We start from the raw sequence: 23,964 nt of genomic DNA, 5'->3' as shown, positions 1-23,964 counted from the left end.
AACTTGTTGTTAACAACACACAAGAAGGACACATCAACGCCTAATTAATCACTACACAAACATGTAAGCTTCCAAGAAATCACGGTTTTATTTGTGAATCATTATCATTCCGTGTACAATTTGCGTGTTTCATTTCCTCCAACTTGTACGGACATTAAATAACTCAACTTTAAACCCTCACATGTTTAGTTTCTTTTGGACAATACGATCACTCAATAATTCAAATCTAAAATAAATCTCGAGACCTAATTAATAGTTCAAGAATAAATATGTAATTCTCTAGGATTTGTAGTTCTGATCATATTTACAATGGGGGGAAAATAAAATGCGTCTAATAGAAATGGATTTTTGACTTCAACCAAAACAATGACCATTTTTATTCAACGTTACCAATTACTATTGTCATAAGAGTCAAATGTACGACATATATAATTGGATAACATTTGAATTTTTTGTCACAATGAAAAGATATCGAGCTGGTTTTTGTTTTTATTTAGAAAGGAGGAAGAGACAAAAGAAGTAATGTAAAGTTGAAGGTGGATGGGATGAAGAAGGGGTCCTACGATATGGAGGAGGTGAAGCAAACTGGTCCATAGAGTGTCTCTCCTAGGAATTTCTTGAGGATCGGAGCAACGTGAAACGTCACGTTAGTTGTCACTCAATTTGAATCGTACCCAGATAGATTGTTAAAATAATAATTCTTGTATACATTGGTAATACTATAAAACCCACTCCATGGAAATTCACATCGTGCCTATTAATTTTGTATAAAATTTGTAGACACAAAATGATATATGACACTGTGGGACATATATGCGTTTGGGCTTTCACGTGCTCATTCTCTTACATCCTTGATCATTCTCACTCTAAAATCAATTTCTTAAACAAGTACATTTTTGTTGCTAACAATTTCTATCAAAATCGCTACACTAATAAACTCTAGTTTGAGTACTATGAAATATGTCATTTGCACAAAAACCTATCCCCGCAGATCACTAACACATTCAAAATTTATGAGTCATTTAACTTTATATTTGTTTGTTCGTTTTCTGCTCTAAAAAAAAACATTAAAAAAAAATCTAACACAATCTTTAAATTGTGGAAAATGGAGATCATCTCAATGACTACTTTTTAATTTATAATTAATTTATAATCCTCGATCATCTGCTCTAATATATGCTTTGGGATTTGCACTCCTTTTGGAATTATACATCAGCTTGTCTTTTACTTGGCGTTGTTAAGCTTAAAGGTCACAAAGTGCATCAAAGAATCAGATCAAAGCAAGGTCGTGTCGGAAGATATACATATGGACCCATTTTTGTTGCATCTCAAGAAAATATAAGGACCCTATTATAATCCTTCGGTGTTCCTTTGTTAATTCTGGTCGAGCTTTTGTTATTTACTACTATGTCCACGCATAATAAAATATATCAAAACTGGTTAATTTAAAGAAGAAAGGAAAAAATATACATACTATAGTGATTTGGTTTGAAAAATCATACAGTGTCTCAAGCTGACGAATATTGTCTGGCAAGCTATTAATCCTGACCATGGTTTGACTGAATCGACCTATAAATCAATGAATATCACACTAAACATACATATATTTGGTAATTTCGGTCGTTCAAATCGTACAAGAGCATTGAATAACATAGTCAAAAGTTTGTCGCCAAATAACTATTAAAAATCTATAAATCATGAACGTCAAAAAGTGAGAGAACGAAGCAACTCTGAAAATTCGTATCGGAAAAGTTGAGAACAAGAGAAAAAATAAATAGAGGACTTCCACTTCCAGCTACTTGATAGATATTAGTGTTTACATTAAACAAGAAGTATTAGGCGGACAAAAATATACATACATATACATACCTCTCTCTCTATATGGTAACTAAAATAACTTCTCATACGTATTTATTACAAAGCTTTCGGAAAAGTCAGGTGACTCTGAGCTGTTTCTCACATATATTCCCTTTATCTTTATACTGTATGTATATTGTTTACTTACTTTTTCGTTCGTGTAAGGTTTTTTAATCCATGAAAATAGTAGTCTTTTTTCGGAAAAGAATAATATACTCGCTAAGAAAGAATAACCATAAGAAGTTAGCCCACTTTGATGTTTTGGTCAAAAATGAATAAAATTTTATGTTTAGTGTCAAAAATGTATTAAAACTACGACGAAAACTTTTGGAGAAAGATTTCTATAAGTTTATGAATTCTTCATATAACTGATGTTATATCGTTTTTTAATAGATTATATATGAAAATGTAATAAAATAAAATAAAGGTGCTTTTATACTATCTTGAATCGGTTCATATTTCATAAGGTGTGGTGATCACAATGAATGCTTACAATGGGACGCTCATTCATTAATCAGGGAGCTATAAACTAAGGGCGCGTTTACTGAACGGCCGGTTTAGTAAGTTGTTGAACAATAATAATTGTTGTTCATTTGTATACTATTTCTCATTATTATTTTTAACATTTTACCAGGTGGCAATCGTTGAGCCGACATGTGTTTAAAGTTTAAACTGAAAAAACATGTTGTTAGTTTATGTGATTCGGTATCATAAAATGGATACATTTTCCAAGTTTGGGAAATACAAATTGAGAATGAGAAATGAAAGAATGAGTATGAATTTCACACCTCAAAAAAAAAAAAAGTTAATTAATTATTGGTTCGATGTCAACCAGTATTTTTATTTTGCCTAAAATAGGTACTTAAGAATTAATATTTTTGAGTGAGTGGTCATCATTATGCAGAAAGAAAAAAAAACACGAATTGGACTTGGTAATGTTATGTTCCGACACGTTTCCGGCGAGAACTAACTATTTCCTTCGTTCAAAGATTTCATCTCTTCCTTGTTCCCATTAGTTTATTAAAACGTTTTATACACGTCATCAAGCATATGGTAATATAATTTGGTTAGAGATTTTTTTTTCTTCGAATAAAGTTAATGAAAATCTTATTTTGGAGTTAGCTGTTTCATTTTTTTCATACGATTATACCTTTGATAAATAAATAGATAATGTATACTGGGGCGTATTAACATGATCGCGTGCGGGGATGTGTTAAAATCCAAAATTTTGGTATATAAATCAAATTTTCTTCCAACTGATTTTTTTAAATTGAAATAATTTTTGTAAGATTTTTTTTCTAAACTCATGTTCTAAGAAGTTGACACATAGACACTCTTCTTTTTGACATTTATTATTTTTAAAATTAAATTTTATAATTATTTGTTTTTGTTAATTTCAACTATAATAAAACAAAAATCAAACTCAGATACACTATTATTTATCTTTTATTGATTTATATTAAAAATGTATATGAGTATCTTATTCCAGCATTTTGTGTTAAATATCAAATTTAAATAATTTAAAGTTCATATATTGTAAAACATTGTAATTTGGGTTGGGAAGAGTATGAGAAGAATCCTTACGACGATATCAAGAACCCAGACGGCATTATCCAAATGGATCTCGCAGAAAATCAGGTAATTATATAATTATACTAATCATTAAATAAATACATTCGATAATGTACACAGTATCAAGTAAGTATATATATCTTACGCTCTTACTTGTCTATCTTGCAGTTATCTTTCGATCTCATTGAGTCATGGCTTGCTAAGAACCCGGACGCAGCAAATTTCCAAAAAGAAGGCCAATCTATTTTTCGGGAGTTAGCTTATTTTCAAGATTATTATGGCCTTCCTCCATTCAAGAATGTAAGATTATCCGGACCCGAAATATTATTGAAAACGATCAGACAATTATTGTCATGTTTAGTGATTATTAAATTTTATAATTATTTGTTTTTGTTAACTTCAACTATAATAAAACAAAAAATCAAACTCAAATACACTATTATTCATCTTGTATTGATTTATATTAACAATGTATATGAGTGATTTTATTCCAGCATTTTGTGTTAAAAAATCAAACTTTAATAATTTAAAATTCATATATTATAAAACATTGTAATTTAAATTCATATATTGTTCTACTTATATTTTCAAACTTAATAATAACCCAAAAATTCAAACATCTAAAATGCATGATATCATAATCAATGCCAATATATTAGATTTATTGCTAAAATGATTAAAAAAAATCTAAGACAGTTTAAGAAATACATACCCTTATGGTCCAATATAACCGTTCACATTCTTACATATATATTTAATATGAAAAAATAAATTAACAAAAAAATAAGCAAAATCTATATAAAATGTAAACAAAACATAAGTAAAATATATATATATATTTTTTTTTGGGACAAAAAGTAAAATACTTTCATGTATACAAAATAGAATAGTAAATGTAACAACTCACTCAACGCCTGAGCTACCACCTAGTTTCTAATATTTCTTAGTATCGTGATTTATGTATAAACTAAACATACTACGGTAAGCAATTATTAATTTACAATCAAAAAAATTAACAACACACAAAACGATTTTTAGAACTTTTATCATGCCAACTCATCTTTTCACTATTGTCCAAAAATCGTATAAAGAAAAATGTCGAAACAGGGAAGTTAGTTCTACATGGAGTTAATTGTGTTGCTAATACTCTTACTCAGAGAATACTATTAGGTGATAGAGAAATGAAAATACAGCCGACACAGTTCTACAACATGTTTAGATGATCGAGCAGCGTGGTGGACCAACATTACAATTAACGCGATCCAAAGAGTCCCCAATTGTAACAATGACAACGATTTCACTATTCCATTTTTCCAATCTTACTTATTATTTTTGTTTTATTGCGGATATAGTTTTAGTTAGTATATATATTTTTTGGTAAACAATTAGTTAGTATTTTTTTTCTTAATTATATCTCTGTGGGTCGCATTATATCCCATTTACATGGAGATTTCCTGTCGGTATGGGCATCTCATTACTGTTCCTCCCTTTATACTACTCAATATTTTTATTTACTAACCTAAATAATAATAATAATAATATTATCAGACAGTGATAAGTAAAATAACTTTGAACTCACGTTATCCAAAACTCCTCAAGCTCGATCATAAGCTCTTGAAGTTGAGCTCATCTGAGAGTGTTTGAGGGTCGGTGTGGACGGAAACGCGTGAATTGATTAATATTCTTAATTAATTAAATACAAAATAATTGAATTAAATAATCCAATATCTGACTGGTCAAATTCCTGTCGTGGGCTAGCATGAAAACTATATAAACACCCACACATGCCTAGAGACCTCTCGATCTTAGCTTACCTACAAACATCACTCACAAACCAATCAAACACAACACCTTTTATTCTCTCTCAAAATCTTGATTTTCATATCAATTTTCTCTCTCTCTCTTGCTCGACTTTGTACACCTACTCTCATCTCTGCCTAAAGCTAAATTAAATAAAATGGGTATCTTGTCAAAGAAAGCTACTTGTAACACTCATGGCCAAGATTCTTCTTATTTTTTGGGTTGGGAAGAGTACGAGAAGAATCCTTACGACGAGATCAAGAACCCAGACGGCATTATCCAAATGGGTCTCGCAGAAAATCAGGTAATTATATATTTACACTAATCATTAAATGAATACATTCGATAATGTATATAGTATCAAGTACATATATCTTACGCTCCTACTTGTCTATCTTGCAGTTATCTTTCGATCTAATTGAGTCATGGCTTGCTAAGAACCCGGACGCAGCAAATTTCCAAAGAGAAGGCCAATCTATTTTTCGGGAGTTAGCTCTTTTTCAAGATTATCATGGCCTTCCTTCATTCAAGAATGTAAGATTATCCGGACCCCAAATATTATTGAAAACGATCAGACAATTATTATCATGTTTAGTGATAGTTTTCTAAACCGGATTGTTTTGTCTTAAATATTTCCAGGCTATGGCAGATTTCATGACGGAAAATATTTCCAGGCTAGAGGAAACCGAGTTTCTTTCGATCCAAACAAGCTTGTCCTCACCGCTGGTGCTACTCCGGCTAACGAAACACTCATGTTCTGTCTCGCTGATCGTGGAGATGCTTTTTTGATCCCTACGCCATATTATCCAGGGTTAGTTAACTTTTTTGTCAAACCTGCTTCATTGACAAGTAACAAAAAAAACTTACGCTAACTAATATATACCTTTTTCTTTTTTTTTTTGCCAAATGCAGATTTGACAGGGATTTGAAATGGAGAACCGAAGCTGAGATTGTGCCGATCCAGTGTACTAGTGCAAACGGATTCCGCATCACAAAATCTGCACTTGAAGAAGCCTACGAGCAAGCCCAAAAGCTTAACCTAAAAGTGAAAGGAGTCCTTATAACCAACCCATCTAACCCGTTGGGTACTACAACTACCCGAACCGAACTAAACCATCTTTTGGACTTCATCTCACGTAAGAAGATACATTTGATAAGTGATGAGATCTACTCGGGTACCGTTTTTGCTTCTCCCGGATTCATTAGCGTAATGGAAGTTCTCAAAGACAGAAAGCTAGAAAACACCGATGTCTTTAACCGTGTCCACATCGTGTACAGTTTGTCTAAAGATCTAGGCCTACCTGGTTTTCGCGTTGGCGTGATTTACTCCAACGATGACATTGTTGTCTCTGCAGCGACAAAAATGTCCAGTTTCGGTCTAATCTCTTCCCAAACACAATACCTCTTGTCCGCATTATTATCCGACAAAAACTTCACCAAAAACTACCTCGAAGAGAACCAGATCCGTCTCAAGAACCGACACAAGAAGCTTGTATCGGGTCTAGAGGCAGTTGGGATCGATTGTCTCAAGAGCAACGCCGGACTCTTCTGTTGGGTCGACATGAGACACCTATTGAAATCAAACACGTTCGAAGCTGAGATTGAACTATGGAAAAAGATCGTTTATGAGGTAAAGCTCAATATCTCTCCTGGTTCTTCGTGCCATTGCAACGAACCGGGTTGGTTTAGGGTTTGTTTCGCGAATATGAGCGAAGATACATTAAAGGTTGCGTTGGATAGATTGAAGGAGTTCGTTGATGGACCGTCGTCTACTACAAGAAGTCAAAGTGAACATCTAAGGCTAAAGAATTTAAGGAAGATGAAAGTCTCTAATTGGGTTTTCCGGCTATCGTTTCACGACCGTGAACCCGAGGAACGATAGTCTGGTTTTTTCTTTTTAAAAAATTTAAGTGTAATAAGTGTATGCTTTTTGTCATTATTTAAGGGTGATTGTTCGTCAAATAGAAATCTTTTCTTTTAATCAGAATTTTCTGTTTTAAGGGGGAAAAAGTTCACTCAGTCCGTACGTGAAAACGGATAATGCAGTGTAGCTTTTTAATGTAGTATAACGTATTTTCACTTTATAATGATCTTTCAAAAAAACTTGTTTGTCAATATCTTTGTTTCAAATTTACGTCAAAAAGGTGCTACGTGTGATTTGCCGGCGACATTTCTGGTTGAGAAGCCTTAATTTGGGTCCGGCCAATAAATCCGCAGCCCGCTCATTAGTTATTATGTAAAATTAATTATAACCTACTTCTTAGCACTATAGTAGTAATAGACTATGTTCACATTTGTTAATCCTTTTGAAACAACTAGGGGAATTCCTTTATTACTCTAGTTGACAAAAGAGATAAATTGGTGCATTTAATAATGATTTTCTAATTGCTTTAATTGGTTTCGAAGTGATCGATTTCGTTTAAATGACTTGTAAGTCAACGAAACCTACCATTGAAGTCAAAAGATGAACCCAACTTATACACTCACAGCCACGTTAACATATCTACACAGGCAGGTGTTGGCGATTTGTTTTTATCGTGTAAATTGGAAATTATTTCCAATAATAAACGGTCGATTCATAAAGAAATTAAGAAAGATGAATTAAATGTGAATTATCAAAATTAGGAGAGGAATAATATATTATTTGGAAGTAATCCAAAGTATAGAGCATTCACATTTTCATTTTATTAATCTTTAAACTTAAAAGTTAACATTAGCAGGTTAACTTAAAGTGTTCCAGTAAATGTTTGGTGGCACCAATAAGACCAACCTCAACTAACTACTTTCTCTAATTAATCAGAAACTAAATCTCTGCCCTGATGTTAGAGTCATATATTTTATATAATTTCAACAGTTATTTAATTGGGTCTAACGTCATTGGCGTGTACTTTACATGAGTCATGTGTGTATTGAGCTAGCGTGGGAATTAATATATTTGGTATAAAGGGGTGAAAAACTTATAAACGACTTGTGGACTAGTCTATTCTGCTGTTTTAAAAATCCCCGCTTAGCACCGATTATGTCCCGCAAAATCACTAGACTCATCCTCTTTACCTTGATTAATGACTAATTCCCGCCTAACATCGATTATCCGATTATACCGTCCAATCCGATTATTTCCCGTTTAATTTTGTATATACCAATTATTTTTGAAACCAAATATAAATCAAATATATATATTTTTGTTATTTAGATACTGAATTTAAGAATTTATGATGTTTTACAATAATTAATGTACAAATTATTAATTAAAATCATAATTTTTAAAAAAAATTATGTTTTTACCGTCATTTTAAAGATAATACTATAGTTTTATATTTTATTTGATATTTTTTTTCTTCACATAAATAGAATTATACATATATTTAGTACTATATATCTTATTTTATTATTAATTTAATAGAATAATCCTAAAACTAATCCCCGATTAATTCCATTTAATCTCTAATTTTCTCGCTAGGCGCTAGGTCTATCCCATCCGTCCGACTAGTGCCTAACGATTTCTAAAACAGGGATCTAGTCTATCTAATCAACATGGAAAATTAAAAAATAAATATTTTTTCTTTTCAATTCACATGACTGTTCCTAACTTCCTAGTTAAATAGGAAAATAATACCTGAGCAATTGGTGAATATTAGGTTATACCATATATAAGTGATCCTACAAAGGAAATTCTAAATATTAGTTTTTAACATCCCCATATTTATATAATCGTTATGACTCCAACGGTAAATAATGCAAAGAGCCAAATAAAAATGAAATTAATAAAAGTTGGATGTCTTCAAGAGGTAGTTGTCAAATGTCAAAGTGTCATGTGGGTTGCACATGGCAAAAGAAACACAGAGAACATCTGCTGAGATTTTCTGATTGGTCAGTTCGCAAATATATTCCACCATTATATAAATATTCGACGGACCAACCTTATATAAATGTTTGTCGTATACTTCTCATTGGTGTTGCTATGTTATGTTCGTGTCCATCTACGCATCCGGGGGCCACATGACCATGGGCCTTGTTTGCTGCCACGTTTCTTCAAGTTACGAATGTATACGAAATTACGAATGTTTTTTTTTTTTTTTTCTTTCTTTGTTTTTTACGAATGTTACTGTTTTTTCCAAAGAGGTTTGACGATTTTAATATTTCATCTTCCATCTTCGTATTGTATTGTATATATATTTTGGCAAACCCTTGTATACTAATGAAAACAGGCACAAGAGCTTATTCCAGGAAACTACAGACGGTTGTAAACAAAAGGCCGAAAGCAATTGTTGTCTTCAAAATTATCCAACCTCGAAAGGCCGAAAGCAATTGTTGTCTCCAACACAAAAGTTTACCTTTATTCATCTTTTCAAATAAAGATTCGATCTTCTTTCTTGGTGAATATGATGACCATCATTTTTGGGATTTTCTCGTCTTTTATTCTTTCATTCTCATCAACATCTAATAATTTGCCATATGTGATGTGGCATACAATAGTAGTATTTTCCCGTTGATCTACCCAGAGAACGTAACGCTTATACAGTTTTACTTATTTGGTAAAGCCAGCGAATGAGCCTAGCGGATGAGACTATAGTCTCTCAGTCTCAGTTTCCCACATCGTAAACAAACATTATAAAAGAAACAACGATGGGCCAATGGAGAAGTGTTAAGCCTTAAAAGCCCATGAAATATATAAATAGCCTTCACTATGACGAAGTTAGAGCCTTTTTATAAACTTCTTTTGTCTGCGATTAAACTTTACCCATTTCGTTTATAAACTTTTAAATCCAAAAGGTTTTAATGGTACATTACATATTTACATACACAGATACACAGATACACTGATACACGTAGGTCTATATTTTGTGGGTGTGACCAAGTCGATGCGCAAGTTGCTATATGCGGAAAGAAGTAAGCGAAACCAGAAGCATGTGATAGTTTAATTTGTCTTCTTTGGCGATAAAAGCAAATTGGTGGAAAAATTGTAATTGATTAGTTGGGTATACGTCCATTTCAAGCATTGCATCATCATTGTTCACACTTCATGCACTTAAATCACATGTATGTTTCATGGGAATTTGTGTGTAGTTTTGTAACAAAACGATATATGGACAGAAAGTATACATGGTGGAAAACATCATCTAAGAGAAATTTATATATAGCAACTGATAATAACCTGGACATAATTTATTCGTAAGTAAGATTATGTTCTTCGTTTTGGTCTTTAGTCCGGAAAAAAATTATTGGGCCAAAGCCTAAACCTTATGAGATAACCCAACAATATTCGACTTAACAAACCAATTAGCTCGAGTATTTTATTTTAATTTACTTTAATATCCAACCAAATGGTACATAAATCTGTTAAAAAAAAAAAAAAAAAAAAATCTGTTACCGACAAAGATCATAAATTGTAGTAGCCTAGTAGGCGTTAGTGTAACGACAGTAAGTAAACATTTAACAAATTATTAAAAGTGATAAGGATTTGACTTTGGTTACAAACTACACAATATGATGACGAGCTAAACTAGCGTTCATATGAAAATTATAAAATTTACATATTTATGTTTTAGATCCAACGACTCCCCAAATAAAGTTTGAAAACTATGTGTTGACTTTGGGGATACGCATAATACATTAGTCACACTATTGTTTCACAACGAGATTTTATCAAAGTCTCCTTTTCTTTCGTTTGTGGTCAACTACTTTTTGACTTTATGGTATGTTATGATTTTCTATTGGTTTCCTGCTCACTACTACACATACGCAAAATGTTAGTATCATGATTTTTTTTTGGGGTCAAAACAAGTATTATGATTGAAGCTAACATAAGTTACATAACAACGCCAAATACTATAATTCATGGAGTTATTATTATTTAATACATCAAAACTATCAATATTAGTTATGAATGTCGTCTAACACGTCTATGATTAACTAGACTAATAATGAACATCTTTGCAAAATTATTTGTGATCCTTAATTATTAGGTCTGATTTCTGATGTTTAACTCCAAGTCCTAGGATTCCCATTCTTTCAGCATCACCTTGAGCTCTTTATTATGACTTACGAGAGCATAAAGGCACCTTTTCGCATAAATAATGACCAATTGTTAAGTGAAATTAAACATTAAAAATTAAGAAATATAATAAAACGGTCCTATCATTTATTCAAAGCAATAAACTTTCTGTAATACACTTCTAGGGTTTTGGTTCTTTTACGCCTTCAATAATTAAGAGATAACACACACACACACACAAAAAAAAAAAAAAAAAAAAACATGATCCAACCTAAGTACGTTGGCATCATACATGTATCTAATAAAGATCTAATATAATAAAAATCATCTACTCAATATCGTATAGAGGATAATCAACGAAGGAGCTAATATTATGATCCAAGCAGTTGTTGTTCAGCATCTCGGTTCCATGAAGCCCGATTGCTTGTGTGTTGTTTTTGTTGGCTATCTCATTGAATAACTCATCTTGGAGATTCTCAAACCCGGTCATAAAGAACATATCGTGTTGATCACTTTGATTGACGGAGTAGTTGGACATCTGCAAAGAGGAATTAATACCGGTGCTACTACTACTACTCATGGAGTTCAATGATGGGGATGAATGATGATGATGATATGATGAAGCAGCTGCGTCAGGATCAATATCAAACAAAACCTTGTTTGGTTCCCAAGAAAATGATTCCAATATCGGATTCTTGATCATGCTTGGTTCTTCCATGGCGAAGGATGTTATTGATGGATCAACCACCTGATCATATAATGTTTGGTTCGATTTAGTGTTCTCGTCATGAAATATTGGGATCTGGTTTTGACTCGATGATGATGATGATGTTGTTCCACGCTCGAATTTGACATTGAGTTGTTGATGAAATGCCTTTTCTTGCTTGCTCAATAGCTTCTTCTTCAGCCTCGTGTTCCAATAGTTTTTGATATCATTGTCTGTTCTTCCCGGTAGTTGTGAAGCAATAATAGACCACCTTCATCAACAAAATTTTAAAATAAAAAATTTAAAATAACATATTATAGTGATAAGAAGGAAATTTTTTAAATAATAAACCTGCTCCCAATAGTAATGTAAAGGCTGCAGATGATGTAATCTTCTTCATCGGTGAAGCCTCCATGCTTCAAGTTAGGCCTCAAGTAATTAAGCCATCTCAAACGACAACTCTTCCCGCACCTCTTAATCCCTTTCATCAATATGTAAAATTCTTAGTATTATATGTTAAAACTATATATAGAGCAATCTATATATTATATGAAAATATAAATCTAACAAATGAATTTGAAAGGATACCAATTCTCTGAGGGAGGGAAATCCAATTGTTGCCGGTGCCGTGTTTTTCGATGTAAGACTTAAGCACGGCGTCTTCCTCCGGCGACCATGGCCCTTTCTTCACCGCCGTCTTGTCGCAGCACGGTGCTCTTCCCATTATCTTTTTGATCTTTCACTTTAAATTTTTTGGTTATATTGTTTATTTCCCTTCCTCTCAATCTTGTTCTCTAGGTATTCTATCTTCTATAGTCTCTCTCTATCTATATGTTATATATAAGAAATTTAGCTTAGTGAACAATGATGATGACAAGTACGTATATGTCTGTATATCTACCATGTAGACTATATATACGGTGAGAAAAAGGCATGATATCATCAGTAGAAGAATCAGTCTCCTAACATTCAAAATAAATATGAATATGACTAAGATATATTTTAATGATGCAAATTTTACAAAAGTAATAATATTTTATAAATAGTTCGAGGGAGGAAATATAATAAAGATGACAGCAAATGGTTTTGCTGTTTTTCCGTGTGGTTCATTCAGCTTATAGGAATTTGTCCAAAACCTATTCATCTATTTTGGACCACGTTTCTTTTTTTTTCCACAAACTAAATTTTATTAATTTAGCAAATGTCTTACATAACGCTTCCAGTAACCAAATTAGTTTTTCTATCGAGTTAACATAATACACATTATCAATACATCCATGTTTAGCTAATGCATGTGCTATACTATTACATTCTCGTTTTGCAAATTGAAAAGCAATTTGTCGTAATCGTGAACCCCACATAGTAATATCTTTCAAAAGATTTCGTATCGAAGCGTTGGTCTTTTGGCCATTTACAAGATTTATTAAAACTGCACAATCTCCTTCAAAGACTATTGATTGATAGCCTCTGATCCAAGCTTGTTGTAGAGATATTAGTAGACTTTTTGTTTCTGTTTCTAGAGATGATCCTGCAAAAGAAAGTTTTGATGCACCCCAAACCAAAGGTTCTCCTTGATGGTTCCTGAATATTCAACCTCATGTTCCTTGTTTTGTCCCATCATTATATCCTGTGTCAAAGTTGCATTTAATAAACGGTTGTAGCGGTGGTGTCCATGTGTTTGCAATTGTGATATTGTTGTGTTGTGCCTCCTTCAGATGTATTGTTTTAATCCATTCATTTGTTTCTGATTTTGCCATTAGAACTGTCTTGCTTGCACTTTCACGGTAATTATTGAAAACTACATTGTTTTTTGCCTTTCATATGCGCCATAAGAGTGAGAAAGGTAGTAGAGAATCAAAATTATTTGATGTTTGAGATGATAGAGTTATGATTCCAGAGATGATCTCTTCTACAGTAGTTGGTAATTGGTTGATATTGAGGAGAGATGTGTTGGACATACGCCATATCATAACAATAAAAGGACATGAGAATAACGCATGGTGATCTGTTTCATCTGTTTTGTTGCATCTTTGGCATATAGGACTGATATCCATACGTTTTGTGCGTAAGCGTGTAGTAACAGGCAACGTTCTCGTGACAATGCGCCAAAGAAAATGTTTGATTTTTGGTAAAATATTCAACTTCCATATTTTGTTTTTAAGCTCCACCGATCCATATGGTCGAAGAATTATTTCACCAGGGTCAAAAGGATAGTGTGTGAGGAACCAGTAGCCTGTTTTAACAGTGTATTCACCTGATTGAGAATAATTCCAAATAAGTTCATCTTTGTCTTTTATTTGAGATAAATGTATGTTTTGGACTATGGCATGCTCTGTTTCTGGGATGATAGAGAATAGTTTTTGATGATCCCACATACGAATGTGACCAGTTGTGGAAATGAGATTTTCTAGGGGTAATGAGGCGTGAGGAATTAGTGTTTGAATTGGTCTAGGAGGATTAGAGTCAATAACATTGTTTACACCAAGTCGTATACTAGCTCTATCCCCTACAACATAGCGAGTGCCCTTTTTAAGAAGGTCTAATCCAATTAAAATTGATGACCATCCATATGATTGGTTTTTCCTTGCATTAGCATCCATGATAGAGTCATTTTTGTAATATCTGTTTTTCATCACTCGAGCAAAGAGAGAGTTGGGATATTGGATTAATCTCCATGCTTGTTTAGCTAGTAGGACATCATTGAATTTTGCTAGATCTTTGAACCCCAATCCTCCTTCCTTTTTTGAAATTTGTAGTTTCTTCCAAGCTATCCATGGGATTCCTCTTTGGTTTAATGATTTTTCCCACCAAAAATTCATTAAAAGTGATTCTATCTCTGAAGTGATACCTAATGGTAATTTAAAGCATGACATAGCATAAACAGGCATGGATAAAGCAACTGATTTTAGCATGATCTCTTTTCCTGTTGGTGATAATTTACTTGCAGTCCATCCACAAGTTTGTTTTTTTACTCTATCAACAATGTATTCAAACATCTCCTTCTTCTTTCAACCAAACTGTTCTGGTAAGCCGAGATACTTACCTCCTCCTCCATGATTTGGGATATCTAGAGTTGTCATTAACCGAGATTGTGTTGTCCCATAAACTCTGCTTCCAAATGTTATCATTGATTTTGAAGTATTTATTTTCTGACCAGAATAGTATTCGTAGACATCAAAAATATCTTTTAGAGCTTGGCAATTTTTCCTATTAGCTTTGCAGAAGAAAAGATAGTCATCTGCAAATTGTAAATGCGTGATGCTTGGAGCACCATTACCAATTCGTATTCCTTGAATATCACCTTCTTGTTCCCTTGATGTGATTAGGTGACTTAGAATGTCTGAACAAAGAATAAATAAATAGGGAGATAAAGGATCTCCCTGTCTAATGCCCCGCATTGGTTTAATATGCCCGTATGGTGATTCGTTAATAAGAACCGAGTAGTTAACAAAGGTGAAATCCGCCATGATCCAACCTATCCACCGATCACAGAAGCCAAAAAGCTTCAATACTGTTTCGATGAAATTCCATTCTATTCGGTCATATGCTTTTGTGACATCTGTTTTCACCGCCATGTAGGTTTGAGATACTCGTTTACGGACTTTCAATGAATGCATTATCTCATGTGCTATCATGAAATTGTCTTGGATAATTCGGCAAGGGATAAAAGCTGCCTGTGAATCTGAAACAATATCATTCAGGTGTGGTTTAAGTCGTTGGACTAAGCATTTTGATACTATCTTGTAGAGAAACATTGCATAATGCTATAGGTCGGTAGTCTGTAAGAGTTTGCGGATTTTCAATCTTTGGAATCATGCATATGTTGGTATGATTTATGCTAGGCTTCATTATAGAGTTTTCAAAGAAATTTCTAACTTCTTGAATGATTTGAGGACCAACTGTTGTCCAACAACTCTTATAGAATCTTGCTGTTAATCTATCTGGACCTGGAGCTTTGTCATCACCAATCGAACAAACAGCTTGATATATTTCCTCATTTGTAAAAACTCTTGTTAAAGTATCATTTGCATCATCCGATACTCTTGGAGCAAAACCCGCGAACTCTGTAGGTGAAACATGGTGAACAGAAGTTGTGTATATGTTTGTGAAGAAATATTCGGCATGGTCTCCTATTTCTTTTTCTCCTTGGTGAGTGATCCCTTGGTCATCATTGATAGAGTTAATCCAATTCTTAGCAAATCTTGTCTTAGCACAAGCATGGAAAAAACTGGTGTTGCGATCTCCGGAAGTCATCCACTGGTTTCTGCTTAGTTGTTTCCAATGTGTTTCCTCATCAACATAGGCTTTAGTAGAGCGTCTTGGAGGTCAGGAATTGTTTGTCGTATAGCTGGGATTAAACTCTCCATGGCATAGTTTAGTTTTTCTTGAAAAGACACAATTCTTTGTTCTGAGTTTAAACGATTTGTTCGTTTTAAACTTGTCATTGCCTGCCTGCAATTTTTAATGCGTTGGTTGATTGGTATATCCATAGAATCTGAATCCGAAAACCATCCATTCTTAACCGTTTTTTGAAAGTTTGTAACGTCAATCAATCGTTTATCAAACTGGAATGACCAATGTTTGTGTCGTGTGAGATCTTTTAGGTCCAAGAGAATCGGTTTATGATCAGAGTGGAGTTCGAGATTCCTTTCAACAATGCAGAAGCAGCAGAGGAGTTGATGGTCCTGAATCAACTTCGCACAAAGAATCAGCGAACAACTTCGGTAGGTTCGTGTTCTGTTCACAAAGGATTCGACGGAGGCGTGGGGGCCCCGGTACTCCCAATAGATCCAATATGAAGATCCTCTCATGGAATTGTCAAGGGATTGGACCACAACTAACTACTTCTCGTTTAAAAAACTATGTTTTAGTACTAAGTGTGATATCTTATTCCTATCTGAAACTCTCAATCAAACTGATGTAATAACTAAACTTAAGTGTGACTTAGGATTTTCTAACGTTATTATTTAGCCCCCTCAAGGTAGGAGTGGTGGCTTAGCCTTGTTTTGGAATGACAATGTATATGTCTCCTTGATTTCTAAAGATGAGAGACTCATTGATGTTTCAATTATCTTTAATAAAAATATATTTTATTTGTGTTGTGTGTATGGCCATCCCAATCCTAGTGAAAGACATGAGCTATGGGATCGGTTAGAACAACTGTCACATACACGACATACGCCATGGATACTAATTGGTGATTTTAATGAGATAACTTCCAACAGGAAAAAACTAGGAGGTCCATTGCGTGAAGAATGAACTTTCCAGAACTTTTGATACATGATATCTATATGTGATCTTCAAGATATACATTCTAAAGGTAATCCATTCTCATGGGTTGGAGAACGACACTCTCACACAATCCAATACTGTTTTGATAGAGCTATGGTTAATTCTGCTCGTGATGCAAGCTTTCCGAATGCAGAGAATTACTTTTTGGACTACGTTTCATTATGTAATTATAGATTATATTGGAACCATCATATATAATCTTCTAGATGGAAAAGCAAATGGCTGACAGCTGACTTGACCTGAGAAACTGAGATTCCGAGAATTAGTCCTAAAATTTTGAAAAAAAATAAAAATTACATTCTTTATTCCAGTTTACAAAAAGTAACACAAGAAGAAAATAAAATACGAGCAAATAGAGAAAAAATGTTTTAATGAAAACCCCTTTTTCAACACGCTAACGAGGAATCGGTCTTCTTGGTACGATCGACGATCGAGTACAAATATTTTAACGTCAGTTTAAATTTGTATATAAAATATGTTTGAGACTTTCAGTTATGTGTTAAACCTTTGCCCAAAAAACCAAAAAAAATTATGTGTTAAACCCACAAAAGAGTGTTCATTATTATCCTTAATACTATAATTAAATCAAGCACTCTCATACTTATAAAACTATATTCTTTTAGCAATTGTTAAAATAAAATAAAAGAGATTTCCAATTGCAAATTAACCGATTTTTGGAATCCGAAAAACGAAATTATTATCAATTTGATTATGTCTACTGTCTACATATGAAAAAAAATGAATAAGACAAAATAAGCAGGTTAAACTTTTGAATTGTTGACTTCATTATTTAAACTCTTTTTACTAGTCCACGAGACAATTTTTGGATAAGGTCTTTAAGACCATATCAATACTTTTATTTATAGATTAATTTAACGATTGATAAAGAATGTTCGTTTGGTTTTTCGAAAATTAAAAGTAGACAAGTGTTATGTGAAAGATAATATCGTTGACAAAAAGATCTCTTACAATTTTTAGCTGTCGAAAAAGCCTTTAAAGTCACGGTCTATTTAAAAGCCCAGCCCATATTAGTATACGCAGGTCCATTTATGAGCCCAAAAAGGCGATACCTTACGCGCCTAGATAAAGCAATTAATTAACAGTTGCCATACACTGTTATTTACACAAAAAGACTAAAAATATTCGTAACGAATAATTCGATAAGGCAATGTATGCCATATACGTAGAAACTTCAATGCACCGATTTAATACATATACGCAAATATATATGATGAATTATCCTCGTTTCCATATTTGTTACAATTTTAGATTCATTTTTCTTTATCTTCTTCGATTTTTATCTTGGTAGATAATTATCATTCCCTTCAAAGACAATATTTTGTAATTAATTCTCCTTCTCAATTTAATTCTCCCTTTCTCTCTCGCTCCCTTATATATAAAACGATAGTTTTGCCTTGTCTCCATATCACTTACAATCGTTTTAACTCTCTCTACAGAAACTAATCTCCTTTTTACTATTGTTTGAGATGGCCCAAATGACAATGAACGTCGAAGCTAACGTGACGGTGACCCCTGATGGTGGGAAAAGGGCTTACGTCACTTTCCTTGCCGGAAACAAAGACTACTGGATGGGTGTGGTTGGTCTAGCCAAAGGACTTCGCAAGGTGAAATCGGCTTATCCTCTTGTTGTGGCGATTCTTCCTGACGTGCCTGAAGAACACCGTCAAATCCTAGTGGCTCAAGGATGCATTATCCGTGAGATCGAACCGGTCTATCCGCCGGAAAACAAAGCCGGTTATTCCATGGCGTATTATGTTATCAACTACTCCAAGCTTCGTATTTGGGAGGTAAAAATCTTACTTATTATTACGTCTCGAATAATACTTGTAAGAAAATGTTTTTGCCATATATATATTACTAACGACTTATAAACATATATATGCTATATGCAGTTTGTTGAGTATGAGAAGATGATATATCTAGATGGGGACATACAAGTGTTCAGAAACATCGATCATCTGTTCGATACTCCTCGTGGCTACTTGTATGCTGTCAAAGATTGCTTTTGCGAGGTGTCTTGGACCAAAAGTCCTCAATACAAGATCGGTTACTGCCAACAGTCGCCTGAAAAAGTGACATGGCCTGTCGAAAGCCTCGGTGCTCCACCTCCGGTATATTTCAATGCCGGTATGTTGGTTTTTGAACCAAATCTTGTCACTTACGAAGATCTTCTTCGTGTTGTTCAACTCACTATCCCAACTTTGTTTGCTGAACAGGTCCGATTTTTTTCTTTATTTTTTTCATTATTTGATTTGAGTTTCTAATACTATACAATTCTAATATAAATTTATTTTTTTTGGTAGGATTTTCTGAATATGTACTTCAAAGACATTTACAAACCAATCCCTTCGACCTACAACCTCGTATTGGCTATGCTTTGGCGTCATCCAGAACACGTTGACCTTGACCAAATCTGTGTTGTTCATTATTGTGCTAATGTAAGTTTTATTTTTTTTCTTTACGTATTTGTAAAAATATATTCCTAGTTATTAAATTTGTATATTTATATTCTATTTAATAGGGTTCGAAGCCTTGGAAATACGATGAGACTGAAGAACATATGGAGCGAGAGGACATCAAAATGTTGGTAAAAAAATGGTGGGAGATTTATGAAGATTCGAGTTTAGATTACAAGAACTTTGGCGAGAGTGAGTCTAAGCTGAATCAGACCGCTGCACCATTGGCTTCCAAGGACCCTGCTGGCGATGTGCTAACGAACCTTGCCCCCTCGGCCGCATAACCAAATCTTTTTATGTGGAGGCGCTATAATCTATATCTACGCAAATTCTTTTTTGTTTCTTTTTTGGTTTTTTAAGGGTTAGCTATATATAATTTTATCATAATTATATAGCAACCTCGTTTAAGTTTTTATGTTTTGAGTTTAGAGTGGTGGTCTTGTGTTTTTGTTTTGACTTTTTTTTTTGTCAATGTCGGCCTTGACCACCCTTTATCTCTCTTATTTATAATCAATAATAAGAATGCTCTTTTGGCTTTCATTCTCTTCTATTCGTTCCTTTCTTTTTTTAAAAACTGCATAATATACACATCCAGTATAAAAATAAGTTTGGTATAAGTGATAATGTGTATAAATTAACAATCGATGTAATATTGAACAAGTTTTTGACTTTTTGTTTTGGTTAAACGGAAAGAATGACTAAGAACACCAATGCATAAAAACCGCAGTAAATATGATATTTCTATTGCTTCTAGAGAATAAAGTAATGACTCTTTTCTTGATACTTATAATATTACTATTAGCAAGTTACCCGATTCATTAAAATCTCACTATTAATGAATTTGGATCAAAGTAATATATATGTTAAATAAAGAAATCGAGTTTATACGGTAGTTTGTTGCAAAAGCCTTTAAGGAATTTCCTAAAGTTCATGCGAATTTCCTAAATAACATGATCTTAACTCTTAAGGACATTTTCTTTTAATTAATTTCATTTAAGCTGGAATATTTCCGATTCTGAAACTAACCGTTCCCTACCAATATGGTAAGAAAATAATAACTAAGAGAGATTATTCATATCTTAAATTTTAAGGATCCGTCAAAAATGTAAATCTATTTATGAGTCGCGCTCCCTCCGTTATCCAATTTTAGATTTTATATGGAAACTATATATATCTCATAAGGTCATAATATCAATTAGCATATTTTGCAACCTCATACGATTCTGCCAAATATTCAAACTGCAAACTTCTCGACCAAATTTTTGACAACTAACTTTTGAAATCTCGTTATTTGATTTAATATTTACCTGGGCCGCACTTATGCCCATGGGCCTCGTAGTGCAGCCTTTAGCAAGTAAAATAATTTCCACCAATTACCCCTTTTTTAAAAAAAAACCCTGATAATAGTTGTAGATTTTCTAACAATACGGCCTTTAACTAAACTAACCATTTCACATTTAAGTCATAAAACAAATCTCCGAAACTCCTAAATCTTAACAAATGACGCCAGGAAAAAATTATTTGAGTAGCAAAATTTTTAAAAAAAGAAAGAAAAAACTGCAACAAAAATATGATAGTGACCGTTATTTCAAAAGATGAGAAAATAAATCAACGTCACGCGAGTCAGGTCAGGACCCCAGATATCTTCGAGATCTTTCACTGCGAAAAGACAAAACTGCACTATGAGTTTCTGAAGCATATGGTCCCCTGCTCACCTTGGGGGCATTTTTGTCATCTCAACGCTGCAAAGTTCCTCTTCCTCCTAATCATCATCAGATATTATTGCTTTATCTGTTGGGCTTTGTCGTTTCATTATTTTTCAATTTCTTTATAAATTTTAATAACCACACAAATGCAGATTAATGTAATTATAACCACGTATCAACCAAAAAAAGAGTAATAAAACCACGTATTTAACTAGTAACAAACATAAAAGTTTCAGAGTGTTATATACAAACAATATTTTGACTACGAGTACTTTTTATCTTAATTTCATGAAAATTATTTCCAAATAACAAATACTTTAAAAAAAATAATTAGTTTGCAAATAATAACTTTTCCTAAAACAGATTAAAACATTTAAATACATGAGGAAAAAAAAAAAAGAGTTGTTTAATCATATATGTGAGGGGACCTATGTAAGACTTGACGAACAAAAATTGTGATACCTAACTAAAATGGTAAGACCTCACAATGATGATAATAGACTATTACAAGGACGAAGACACGAAGAGACACACCGACTTTATTTGGCCGACTCGATAGCGAAAAGAAAGGTCATCGTTTCTCTTTCCTCGCCTTTTCTAACTTTCTTTTCTCACAACTTCACACACACTATATATATATACGTATCTGTTTGGATACAAAGATTGCATCATGGCTTGCGTTTACAAGTCTTAGTCCCCATAGTCACTAATCCACTAACGTGACTCACTCTTTTCCCTAAATGTATGTATGTGTGTATTTTGAACCCCAACAATTTCAAAATCTTATACGTTTAACTGAATAATTGATTTCGAACCAACTTTTAGAAGTGTAGAATATTAGTTTTTTTCTTTCTTTCTTTCTTTCGAATCAGCCTAATGTAGGAATTAGGATACCCCATTAGGTAAGAGAAAAGACAATGAATCATTGTTATGTGCAGTCAGTGTGATGTTTTATATGTGTGTAATAATATTATTGTCATCATATTGTGAGATACATATGAAATTTTGGAAATTTTCTTAAATGACGTTTCGCTGAAAATAAACCATGTAAAACCTAAAAGAATGTCGGAGTCTTAAAAAAACGAATGTAAGGAGTTTTGTATTCTGGTCACATTTCCTTGCATATATATATATTCGTAAGAGTAGACTTTTGTTGTCAAAGGCTCAATGATTCGTGTCTTTACAAAGTCAAGATCTCGATGTGATTGGAAGAATATTTACTTATATATTCCTATTAATCTTGCAGTTTTCTTTATCCTATGAATTAATGTGATTAGTCATTTAAATAATAAAATTCCCTTTCTTTTTCCCCAATATGGTTCAATTATTCGAGCCCGTTTACATTATCGGGTAATATTCGTTACGTGCTTTTTAGTTTCGAACCTGCGAATAGTTTGATAATTCAATTCCTCATAAAAAGACAAGAATAATCTGTTTTAGATGCTTTATTTTAATCAGAAATGAAAACTAAACTAATTAAGAAAAGAGTAGTTGTATGGTTTATAAAGTTCATTTAGCGTGCAAACTATGATATAATAACACGAATATAGTATGAATATGATATAGCCTTTAATTAATTAGCACACGCTTATGACATGATATACAGTTAGAATCAATTTCGTTCGATCGATGATAATCTTCTTAATATGTATAATAACAATATAATATTCTTTTTGACATCCTACAAAAATCATTATAGAAAAAAAAAATCCATCCCTAATTCCAATAATTTCGGCATATAATTCTCAAGTGTATATATTCTTGATTAACTTAGATTAAAACTAGATCGTCAATTTTGGTGGCTTTCTTAAAAACCTTAACAGACGGCTCCTTTTTTGTGTGTGTCCATTATTATTACCCGAAATTGAGTGGAAATTTGAAATGGGATTATAACAAATAAAGAAGCATCATCCATGATTTGACTTATGCATAGTTTATATATAATGAAAAAGGAAAAAAAAAAACAAAAAAGAAAAGGAACAAAATAAAAGACATGAAAAGCAACATGTCTGGTTGGCCGTAGAGCCGGAGATATGACAAAAAAGGATCAGACAATTCTTCTATCATTCATCCAACTTAGTCCCTCTTTTACTATACATAATTATTATTTTCCAAAATATAAAATAATTTTCTTTTTGATTAAAACTTCTCCCTTTTTTTTTCTTGGGATAAAACTTCCCACTGGCTTTTCGATATGTTTAACCAAGTCAGAAGTTTATGACATGTTTCCCACGCTTTTAACGAAATAATACGTTTATACCATATAGTTGTATTCATTTTTATATATTTATAACTCATTTCTCAGTTTTCATATTTCATTTTACTGAAAATATGGAAAGTATGCGCAAGTTTTTATAAAAACTATTCAGTGGTATATATTTAATTACTTTTCAAAAAAAAAATTGGTTTACATATCTGATCAATGTTTATTTAGTCAACAACTCTTATGAATATTTAACAAATCATGAACCTGATGGTATCATGTACTATCTTCTATGTCACATAATTTTTTAAAATATGTGAATCCTTAAATATAAAAGGTCATCGACTTAGTTTCCA

General features: G+C 32.8%; 2 protein-coding genes and 1 pseudogene across 2 annotated transcripts; 2 read left to right on the top strand and 1 right to left on the bottom strand.

The window, feature by feature from the left end:
* On the top strand, nt 5,251–7,210 carry LOC104720985 (annotated as a pseudogene).
* LOC104720984 (transcription factor RAX3-like) lies at nt 11,350–12,769 on the bottom strand. Its single transcript, XM_010438884.2, has 3 exons — nt 12,519–12,769; nt 12,282–12,411; nt 11,350–12,201 (listed from the first exon to the last, which is right to left on the bottom strand). The coding sequence occupies exons 1-3, from the start codon at nt 12,652–12,654 to the stop codon at nt 11,553–11,555; spliced, it is 915 nt and encodes a 304-aa protein (XP_010437186.1). The 5' UTR covers nt 12,655–12,769; the 3' UTR covers nt 11,350–11,552.
* LOC104720983 (galactinol synthase 6-like) lies at nt 18,710–19,983 on the top strand. The gene is made up of 4 exons (XM_010438883.1): nt 18,710–19,030; nt 19,136–19,459; nt 19,547–19,681; nt 19,765–19,983. Exons 1-4 carry the CDS (start codon nt 18,710–18,712, stop codon nt 19,981–19,983), a joined length of 999 nt encoding a protein of 332 aa, XP_010437185.1.

This window comes from Camelina sativa, chromosome 11, assembly GCF_000633955.1.
Source record: "Camelina sativa cultivar DH55 chromosome 11, Cs, whole genome shotgun sequence".
NCBI classification, from domain to species: Eukaryota; Viridiplantae; Streptophyta; class Magnoliopsida; order Brassicales; family Brassicaceae; genus Camelina; species Camelina sativa.
The sequence above is the reverse complement of the archived record's forward strand: the minus strand, read 5'-3'. Positions and strand labels throughout refer to the sequence as shown.